The following is an 11,227-nucleotide window of genomic DNA, read 5'->3' as shown; positions in this document are numbered from 1 at the left end:
CCTGAGCCAAAGTTGGCTGCTTAACCAACTGAGCCACCCAGGTGTCCCAGAATTTCCTTCTTTTTAAAATCTGAATAATATTCCATCGTATAGATGCCACATTTTCTTTATCCACTCATCCATCGACAGACATTGATGGTGTTCCCATATCTTGGCTATTGTGAATAATTCTGAGCTGAATGTGGGAGTGCTGCTATCTCTCCAAGATCCTGGTTTCAACTTTTGGATAAATACCCAGAAGTGGGATGGCTGAAGCATATGGTAGTTCTATTTTAATTTCTTTGAAAAAGTTCCGTATTATTTTCTGTAACAGCAGCACCATTTTATATTCCCAGCAGAAGTATACAAGGATTCCAATTTTTTCACGTCCTCACCGACACTCGTTATTTTCTGTGTTTAATTAATAGCCATCCTAACATGTATGAGGTGATGCCTCATTGTGGTTGTGAATTTCATTTGCCTGGTGACTAGTGACATTGAGCACCTTTTCGTGTACCTCTTGGCCATTTGTATGTTGTCTTTGGAGAAATGTCTATTCAAGTCTTTTGCCCATTGTGATTGGATTATTATTATTTTTTTTTTCCTGTTGATTTGGAGTTCCTTCTATATCCTTACCAGATGGAGGGTTTTCAAATATTTTCTCCTATTTTGTCGTCTGCCTTTGCATTTTTTGATGGTTCCCCTTGTTGTGCAGAAGAATTTTAGTTTGATGTAGTCCCACTTGTCTGTTTTTGCTTTTGTTGCCTGTGCTTTTGGCGTCCTATCCAAGAAATCTTTGCCAAGACCAACGTCTGGAAGCTTTCCCTCTGTGTTTTCTTTTAGGAATGACATCTTTTCAAAACACTTAAATTCAAGGCCTTCCATAATCTGGTTTATTCCTGTTTCTTCAACCTTGTTTTTGTCATGAACCCTACAACCCGACACAATCTGAGAGGCAAGTCTCCTCACAATTCTTCAGTTTCCTTCCTCTCTTTAGACCTTGGTTCATTCTATTCTCTAACCCAGAAGGCACTCATCTGGCTATCCCCACCCATTCTCTTAAAGGCATAACTCAAAACCATCCTCCTCCAAACTCCACTAAATGCCATGTCCCATGCTGATTTCTCCCTCCCTTATCTTCTGTAGCAGTAATCTGTGCTATGCATTATAATTGGATAATTGGTTTTATTTCTCCTGGCAAACTGCAAATTCCTTGAGAATAGAAACAGTGCCTTCAAGGGGCACCTGGGTGGCTAGTAGGTTAGCTGTCCCACTTCAGCTCAGATCATGATCTCACAGTTGGTAAGTTTGAGCCCTGCATTTGGCTCTGTGCTGACAGCTCAGAGCCTGGAGCCTGCTTCAGATTCTGTCTTCCTCTCTCTCTGCCCCTCCCCCACTCACGCTTTGTCTCTGTCTCTCAAAAATAAATAAAAACGTGGAAAGAAAGAAAAAAGAAAAGAAAAGAAACAGTGCCTTCAAAACGGCCAAGCTTTGAGATAAGAATTTAATGAATCTGTTGAATTGACCTTAAACAGAAGATTGGCATTAGCAAAAATTTATAGAGATCACATAGTGTGTACCAAAACCTGGGCATGAAATTAGTAATTCAAGGATGAATTGTCAGACGTAGTTCTCCCTTCGGAGAGCGGGTAGTCTTAACATACAAGTGCTTTAAGAAATATTTATAAAGTGCTAGGGGAACACGGCCTACTCTGGGCTTGAGGGCGAGTGGTTCAGCAAAACGTACTGAAAAAGAAGACATTTGAGCCAAAGACTAGAGAATGAGGAGCTCAACAGTAAGTAGAGGCCAGTGGAAGAAGAGAAGACCTTTGGGGCACCGAAGACCGTGTGAGCAAAGGCATAGCAACCGGAAACACTGGTCGCCTTTTGTGAGAACCGGGGACCCAGTGGGGGAGGGAAAGAGGTAGACTTTTCTCCAAGAAGGTCTTATATGTTTTGCATTGTGAAAATTTAAAGTGTTAAAATTTTCTCTAGCATGTGAAATGTTCTGGAAATGGTAAAAATTTTGTCTGGAGTGTAGAGAAGAAGCTAAAGATGTTGGCCGAGGCCAGGTAATGAGAAGCTTTGTGAGCTACATTCAGAAGCTTGGACTGTAGTGAGAAGGCATTGACAGTCAGGAGCTACAGTGAAGTGACCAGCTCCGGCGAGGCTTTAACTGAGGAAAAGAGAGAGGGGGGCCTGGGAGCAACATGACGGGCTTGGGGTGCACTGCAGAGAGATGGAGAAGTCAGGCAGAGGCGAGTTATTTGGAAGGCAGGTTTCATTGATAGCCTCAGCGATCCTAGAACCTCTCCCTTTCTTCCTCTGTGTCTGACTGCTTTTAAAGTAGCCACAAGAATTATTGAGCGCTTCAGAATAGACACTCTTTGGCTGCACAAAGAAATAACAAGCAGGAAATAACGCAGCATAGAGAGTATCCACTCTCTAGACCCAAGTCTAGAAATACAGGCCTGAGAGCTGTTCTGAATCTGTTAAAGGATCTCCTTTACAACCTCATCTACCCTTGCGTCCATCAGAAAACTGCCAGTCTGCTTGTCACTTTATTTCTCCTATCTTTAAACAGTGGGGCATAGCCCCAGAGCCCTCTCCACAGGTAATTTGTACCCAAGCAACGTTATTCTCCCAGGCCTCCAAAAAATTTCTCTTCCGCCTCAAAAAGAAGCAAGATTCGGTTAAGATAACTGACCTTCTGGCTTTAACTGTTTGGAAAGGATGCTATCTTAGACAATTAAGTTTTGAAAGCTTCAAATACAGTCAGCTTCAGAATACAGTCCAAGCCTCTGAATTCAAAACATAATAACAGTATTCTCTTGGGAAGGTGACATATGACTGAAGCGTTAAGTAGGCGCACTGGTGGCTTTCCCATAATGTAATGTTTCACACCATGCTCAAGGGATGGTTTCAATGTGCTAAGAGTCTCTTTCCCCTTTTTATTTAACACCGTGTGTTGTTTTCATGTCCTGGGTATGCCACAAGTAGCCTGGCTTTTAGTGTTAAGCAAAATACAAGAAAAATGTATCATAGAATTCATAGTGTAACTCTGTTTTCGCAGCAAATTCCAGATGTGTCTCCAACGGGAAAATATACAACTCTCTTGCCTTTGATGATTATCCTTACCATTTCAGGCATCAAAGAGATTGTAGAAGATTATGTAAGTTTACTGTTAGTGAAATGTTCTCAAAACTCTTGCCTTGAGTACATGAGGTGTATTTCTTGCTCTTTTTCCTAGCTGCGTGTTTTGCAACTGCTATAATTCTTTAAACCTGTAGTTGATGTGAAATGTGCATTAAACTCTAAGGTTTCAAATTTTAAAGTGTGTGTGTGTATGTGTGTGTGTGTGTGTGTGTGTGTGTTTGAGAAACCAGCAGGACTTAAGAGTGGTCATAAGAACTATGATAGTATCTTTGGGGATATAATGCAACCAGAGGTGAAGATCCTAAGAGGTCATGAATTGTGCAGTGACTTCATTTCTCCTTTAACCTTGTCAGAGCTATAATTTCACGAGAGCTGGCAAGTTTTAGCTGTGAAGGAAAAGAAGAGAGACATTTAAGATTGCTTTCTGTTTGCTCTGACCCTACCTCATAAAGACAGCTGGGCCACTCCAGTAGAGGCCCCTTCCTCCTCACTCACAATCCTCATGCTCATTTTCCAAAATTGCTATTTGTTATTCGTATTCTTGTGCCGAATTCCTTCATATCTTATTAAGATAGGACATCAGGAAAATCTGTTTGGTTGCTGGTCTTTTGATTGGTTTATAATATGAAAGAATTTCTCAAACTTGATTTAAAGCCTTGGGCTAAATTGGAGCGAAATCCACGATTGCTACTTATGTGTTTAACTATAAATATAGTCCTTGAAAGCAACCTATAATGTGCTAACATTTTCAGTAGCATTCATTATGTAGGAGGCCCTGTAAAATGTGCGTGTGCGTGCGTGTGTGTGTGTGTGTGTGTGAGTCTTTGCATGTGTTCACTTAAATGGAGCCACGGACAGGTTAGTGACCTGCGAAGCCTGCATTAGTAAAAGGCAGAGCTGGGATGTTAACCAAGGCAAGCCGTCTCCCAGGCCACACTTAGCCCCTCCCTTAGATGACCTCTCATTTAGGAGAGTCAGATAAGGGCAAAACAAAGAAGAGACTGACAGGTTTGCTGCCTCTGTTCTTTCTTAAACCTACTGTGACTTGTATTATAATGTGAATTATTCACTCTGAACTTCCGATGTAATGGATTTTTTTCTGTAACAGAAACGACACATGGCAGACAGATTAGTCAACACAAAGAACACAATAGGTAAGATATTAGACTGAGATTTTATCTCTTCTCACTGTAAGAAAATACCCAAATTGACCAAATAGATACACATACTGTGTTTCATAACGTTCCATTATTTAAAGGAATAGAGACACAAAAAACCAACAACCAGAAGGAAACTGTTGCCATATGTAAGAATCATCAATTATGTTAATTAGGATAAAAGAAAAGAAAAGAGATGGGAAGTTGGAATATTTGGGATATGAGCAATTCTTATGTCAATAGAAAAGATCTGGAGGGGCACCTGGGTGGCTCAGTCAGTTAAATGTCTGACTTCCACTCAGGTCATGATCTCATGGTTCAGGAGTTTGAGCCCCGCGTTGGGCTGTGTGCTGACAGCTCAGAGCCTGGAGCCTGCTTCAGATTCTGTGTCTCCCTCTCTCTCTCCCTCTCAAAAATAAACATTAGAAGAAAAAAAAAGATCTGGGTGTTACATAGTGTCTCCCAGTCCTAGTTTTGATATGTGCTATCTTGATAATTGATTAGAAATATAGGTTATTTTTTGGGCTAGCAGCCAGTATTTTAGCATGTAGCAGCAAACTTTTTCAGGAGTGGAAGTAACTTAACGTAGCTTCTACCTGTCATCTGTCTATACTTATGTTACATTATATTATACATATTGCTCTATTTTGGTGCAGTGTGTGTGAACACAGTTTACATATTTTTCCACTTTATGTCAAGGTTAAATTAATAAAGACAGTTCCTTGTAAAGAAACACATTTAGATTTTTGGAAAAGTATCTTTTGTTATTTTGGACTTTACCTAATACAATCGTTACAGTTAATATATAGCTATATGTTTTTCAGTGTTGAGAGAGAATGAATGGAAAGTGATTATGTGGAAAGAGGTAAGAACGTATTTGAACTTTTAGTAAGAAGCGCCTACCATATATATTTATTTATTATTATTATTTTTTATGTTTTATTTATTTTTGAAGGAGAGAGAGACAGAGCATCAGTGAGGGAGGGGCAGAGAGAGAGGGAGACGCAGAATCCGAAGCAGGCTCCAGGCTCTGAGCTGTCAGCACAGAGCCCGACGTGGGGCTCGAACTCACGGACCGTGAGATCATGACCTGAGCCGAAGTTGGACGCTTAACGGACTGAGCCACACAAGCATTCCTGGCGCCTACCATATTTAAAGTTACAGATTTTTATCTATGAAACATGATGAAGGAAGTAGAGGATCAAAGAGAATTAAGTATATTTTGCTCAAGGTCACACAGCCCACAAGTGGTGAAACTAAGATTTGAATTGAAGTCTAAGTGGTTGCAAGTCTACATGCTTCCTAATGTGCCTCTGGGTTACTTCTGTGTCATTTCCTGGAATATCTAAAGATGATGCTTCACAGACTGTTGCTCAGGGTAGAAGGCAGCCTTTGTATGGAGACTACCTCAGGGGATGTTTCCGTGAATATATTTTCCTTGGGATATAAATAAAAGGCATACTTTTATTTATAGTCAGGCTAGATACCGACTCTGTCCTCATCAATAATTAATTGCTGAGGCGCCTGGGTGGCTCAGTTGGTTAAGCATCCGACTCTTGATTTCGCTCAGGTCATGATCTCATGGTTCGTGAGATCCAGCCCCAGGTCAGGCTCTGTGCTGACAGTGAGGTGCCTGCTTGAGATTCTGTCTCTCCCTCTCTCTCTCTCTCTCTGCCCCTCCCTGGCTTGCACCTGTGTGTGCTGTCTCTCTCTCTCTCCCAAAATAAATAAACTTAAAAATAATAGGAATTAATTGCTGACCAGTGTAAAATTCCTTTGAAGGCTAATTATAAGAATGTTTTGATTTCTAAGTATCAGTGTTTCTTTCCCTAAGAGAGATAAAACAGTCATGATTGCATTTTCCTCCTCTCATTGAGATGAAGAGAGCAAAGCCACTGACAGAGCCACCCCATTCCTGATGGCAGAATGTCAGGGGAGAATGACAAGAGGAGAGGAGTGAGGCTCCAGGGGGTGGGCGGGGTGCTTCTCTCAGAGCAGAGGCGACTGCATGATTGACTTTTAATTTACCCCCAGTGCCTTCCACTGGAAAAGCAAGTCAAATAGCTAGAGCCAAGGCCCAGGAATTGTTATCTCTCTGACTGCTTTTATACCTGTACAATCAAATAGAGCACTCTAAATATCAGGGGCTTACAAAAGGAAAAGGGAGTTGATTTGGAGGTGCTGTGGGCAAAACAGAAAGAGAGCTTGTAAGACATGCCCACCCTTAGGGGAATGACTGCCTGCTGTCAGTTCCATGAGTGCATAATTTTCGGGGTCACTGTTGTTTCGGTGGGGGGGGCGGAAATCTAATTACAAAGTTTCAACTTGCCTCAGTCTAGCCATTGTTAGATCTTATTGTAAATTAGTCGTTTATGTAAGTTACAAATTTATTGTTCACTGCATTGTGAATTTTTATGTAATATGTAAGTTGTGAATGTTTATTTGTCAATCTATTTTTCTCCCCTGCTGTTGCACGTGTTCTCTGCATTTGTAGACACATGCAACTTTTAAGGTTCTCTCTTCACTTTGATACGGAAGTATTTAATTAACCTTTGCCCAATTAATGAAGGTAGACATGATCTGTGTGATCATGCCATAAAAAGGAAAATAGAGTCTCCTTTTCTCTTCCTCTTCAGAAGAAATTACTATTATTTTTTCCAACATAGTTCTAGAAATTGGTTTATGAGAAAATTTTGCCCTCTGCCCCTCTGCATTTCTAGCTGCCCAGGAAGGGCCTGCCACTTTTAAGACTAATGTCCTCAATACTTAGCACCGTGGAAATAAATGCTCAAGGGGTTTGTCAAAGAAAAAGTACACAAGAAGAAAGCATCAAGAACTCATATTGTTTTCCCTCTGTATTGTTCCTAGTATTTACATCTCTCTCTTACTTACAAGTTGGAATTCATTTATACATTCAGCCAACAAATATTTATTTATTTGTTCATTCATTCATTCACTCATTCATTCCCTGTTCCACATAAAGTTCACAGACCAGCAGAGAAAAACACATCATTAGGCAAGCAGTTACAGCGTGATGGTGTATGAACAACGTATCATGGGAAAAATACTAGTACCAGTAGGTCTGTTTGGATTTCTCAGCCTTGGCAGAGCTTACATTTTGGGCCAGAAAATTATTTGTTGTAGGGGCTGTCCTGGGCATTGTCGAATGTTTAGCAGTATCCCCGGCCTCCGGGCACTTGATGCCAATAGCACGACCCCCTAAAACCCCAACATCGTGACAACCAAAAATGTCTCCAGACATCGCCAAAGGTTCCTGGTGGAGGGGGAGGGCAAAAGAGACTCTGGTTGAGAGCAACTACTTTAGAGGAATGAATCCCTGAAAAAATAAAATTGTTCTAATGTAGCCGAAGTTTCTTAGCATGGCTTCAGGATTTTCGTATCAGAATTTTTCTTAAGAATATTTGACATATTTTGCCTCTATCTGTGCTTTTAGAATTTATGCTTCGGTTGTTTCTTTCCCGGTTTAAAAGGTCAAGGTGGGTGACATTGTGAAGGCCTCAAATGGACAATTCCTTCCTGCAGACATGGTTCTGATTTCTTCCAGGTTAGTCACGTTGGTGTGCATTTAAGGAACTTTTATTCTGAATGAGAAATTTTAAGGAAGACAAAGGCCTACCCTACTCACCCCTTTCTCCATCCATCTCTTTATAGTATAGACTAGCACCTGCAAAGTTTTACTGTGAAAGGACTCATAGTAAATATTCTCAGCTTTGGGGGCCATGCAGTCTCTGTTGTGGCATCAGAAATAGCCATAGGCATCATGTAAACAAATAGGTGCGGCCGTGCTCCAATAAAACTTTATTTATAAAAAGAGGCAGGGCTTGGATTAGGCCTGTGGGCCATAGTTTGCTGACCGCTATTCTATACTTTTATTATCTTTTTCTTTAATTTCCCTGGGCATATTTTCTTCTTTCCTAATTGTTAGATTAATTCCATCCCTTCTATAATTTCTACAGACGTTCAGCAAAAATTCAAAAAATGTCTTATTTTAATCTTATGGCAATTCTGAGATGTTCCCTTTCTATAAACAAAGTGACTCGCACAGAGAGTAAGTGATTTTTTTGGTACCATTAAGTGGGTTCATGTGAGACCCAAATTTAAAAACACAGTCTCTGGTCTCTTTGTAGAACTACATTGCTTTATTCACTGGCTGTTTTAGAGGAAACTTACACAGAGACTCCCTGCAATGGGTATTTCCTTCCCATCAGGTGGCATCTGACCACCTCCCTCATGCTTCTGTGTTGTCCCTCCTGGGTTTCCTCCTTCTTGTTCTCTGTAAGGAGAACGTAGTCTAGGGCATCTGTGGGTAAGAGTGGCTATAGTCATGAACACAGCTGCACTTGACATGTTGGGCAAACTGGTTTCCTAGATAAGTCATAATCATCTCAAGGTAAAAAAAAAAAAAGTTCCTAGCCATCTAGACACATGTCACTCTGCAGCATAGAGAGATTTCTTGGGAAGAGAAGCAGATTTGTTCTAGAGCTATTGTCCAAGCTTCTTGAAAAGCAGTAATTCCAACCTTAGCTCTTTTTCCTACCAGATGCACTTTGTTCTTTTGTCATGGTTGCATTAACCCACTGGACAGAGGAACTTAACTGTTGCTGATGTGTTTCTCTTTTGGGTTTGGTTAGGGTTATGGGGTTGACATAGGAGCCAGAGATGTACCATAAAGTGTTTTGTTTTTATAACCTCTACATTATTTGTTTGTGTGACTTTCTTTACCTCTTCCTTTCTCTCAAAAAAGTACTACTTATATAGAAAACAGTATTTTTTTGGAGTAGGAGAGAAGTAAGGGGGGGGACAAAAATATTCTTGGACTTTTTTCTGGCAATTTTATAGATTATATTTTCTAAGTATTCACCCTACCCCTGCTAAACAATTCAGATACACACATATGTGCACGCACATGCACGCACCTGCGCATGCGCGTGCGCGCACACACACACACACACGCACACACACAGCCCCCAGTGCTTATTTGATTGGGCATAAAAGTAAGAAAACCAAATTGAAGCCAAGAATGAACTGAGAATCTTGGAAGAATCTTCCTAAGAATCTTGGAAGGTAATCGTGTGCCAATATAGGCTTTTCCCCCAAGGGTTTCTGCCAAACCACGAAGACCATAAGCTTCCATTTTGTTGAGCTTAGTGAGTACAAGAGACAGGGATAAAGCCCGGGGGACACGCCTATGTGGAGAACTGGGTAGGGGATTCTTGCATAAAGTTGAGAATTACAATCTTAGTTTAGGTAGAATGAAAAGTAAAACCCGCTATGCTGTAGGGGCAATAGAGAAATGTGCTTGCCTTGACTTTGGCACAGAGGGGAGGGGAGACGTTCCCTGTGAGAATTCAAGCTGACTCATGCAGATATGATCTCTGAATTCACCTGGCCTGTGGGGTGAAGAGATTTTAAGAAGAGAATTTAATGTCATCATGGAAAATAAAGAAAAAAACCTCTAATTAATTAGAAGGAGATAAAACAGAGAAAAGAAAAGGCAACGGTCCAAAAGATAATGGCTGACAGGTTTTCAGAATTGTTGGAAGTCCATCCCTTGGATTCACTGGGTTTCCTGGATCTGAAGCTAGAAGTAAATAATAGGAAACATCAGAGTCATTGAGAGTGTGATAATCGGAATTGTGTTTGTATTGTTCAGAATGAGGATGAAAATACCAATTGGCTAGAAACCTTAAATTCTGGATTATTTGTGTAAAAATTTACTTTAATATCTAAAAGATTAGACATAGAGGATATAACTTCCAGCCATATCAAGGTGAAAGATTATTTGAGCAGAAGGAAAAAGCCCTCAAAGGTAACTAAAAGAATAGAAAAAAGAGGCAAAAAGAGGGAGAAACAGAATGCACATAGTCAGGTAGTAGAATGAAGAAAAATATATCATCAATTATAATTAAAGCAAATGGATTTAAGAAGTTAAAAAGAGAAGGTTATGAAATTATCCAGCTATATGTTTATAAGAAATTCACAAAACACAAGTGCTCACAAAGATTAAAATCAAAGGATGAAAAAATAAACACAGAAAATAGTAAAAGAAGTCCAGAAGAGACGGTATCACTAGTAAATGAAATAGGTTTTGAGGCAAAAAGCGTTGAGGTAAAGTCTCATTGAAGAAAAAGAAAAGAGCCATTGCACAATAAAAGTTTTAATTCATGGAGAAAAGAGGAAACTTACACATCTACAAGAAACTTACAAACCCCACATTATACTGTGATGTTTTAATATTTGCTTTCAGGAACTGATCAAATGGAGAAGAAAGTCCATATGGAGGTAGAATACTTGAAAAGCACAATAACAACCTTGAAATAATGGCATGTATAGAACAGAACTTTTTGGTGTATTTTACCAAAAAGTGATGTATACATAAAATTCAAGCACAGTTAGGAATATATGTCAATATATTCTGTCATAAGACAGAATCAACAGATTTTAAGAGGCTGGTATCCCACAGGCCACCTGCTCTGACCACAATGCTATTAAGTCAGAATTCAATAATAAGATAACTAGGAACCTTATGTGTTAGAAATAAAACGTACCTGTAAATCATGGGTCAAGGAGGCAATCATAATGGAAATTGGAAAATACTTAGATTTTAGTACTTATGAGAATGCATCAAATCTCCTGTGTTATAACTAAATTTATAGACATTTTCATTACAAAAGAAATAAATGCAAAAAAAAAAAAGAGCTAAGAATCCAGTCTAAGAAAATAGCGACAGTACAAAAGAATAAACTCAAAGAAATCAAACATAAGGAAATAATAGAGATAAGAGTAGAAATTAATGGGGTGCCTGGGTGGCTCAGTTGATTGAGTGTCCAACTCTTGATTTTGACTCAGGTCATGATCCCAGGATCATGGGATCGAGCTCTGCATTGGGCTCCGCAGTGAACATAGAGCCTGCT

At 39.8% G+C, this 11,227-nt stretch overlaps 1 protein-coding gene across 1 annotated transcript in view; it reads left to right on the top strand.

The window, feature by feature from the left end:
• Nucleotides 1–1,400: 1,400 nt before the first annotated feature.
• The window catches only part of LOC122480745 (phospholipid-transporting ATPase IB-like), a 182,842-nt gene continuing 173,015 nt past the window's right edge, over nt 1,401–11,227 (top strand). The window contains exons 1-4 of the mRNA XM_043575520.1: nt 1,401–3,151; nt 4,244–4,289; nt 5,117–5,157; nt 7,784–7,857. Coding sequence (XP_043431455.1) covers nt 3,014–3,151; nt 4,244–4,289; nt 5,117–5,157; nt 7,784–7,857 — 299 coding nt within the window. The 5' untranslated portion in view covers nt 1,401–3,013. The remainder of the gene's footprint in view (nt 3,152–4,243; nt 4,290–5,116; nt 5,158–7,783; nt 7,858–11,227) is intronic.

This window comes from Prionailurus bengalensis, chromosome A1 (assembly GCF_016509475.1).
Source record: "Prionailurus bengalensis isolate Pbe53 chromosome A1, Fcat_Pben_1.1_paternal_pri, whole genome shotgun sequence".
In the NCBI taxonomy this organism is placed as follows: Eukaryota; Metazoa; Chordata; class Mammalia; order Carnivora; family Felidae; genus Prionailurus; species Prionailurus bengalensis.
The sequence above is the reverse complement of the archived record's forward strand: the minus strand, read 5'-3'. Positions and strand labels throughout refer to the sequence as shown.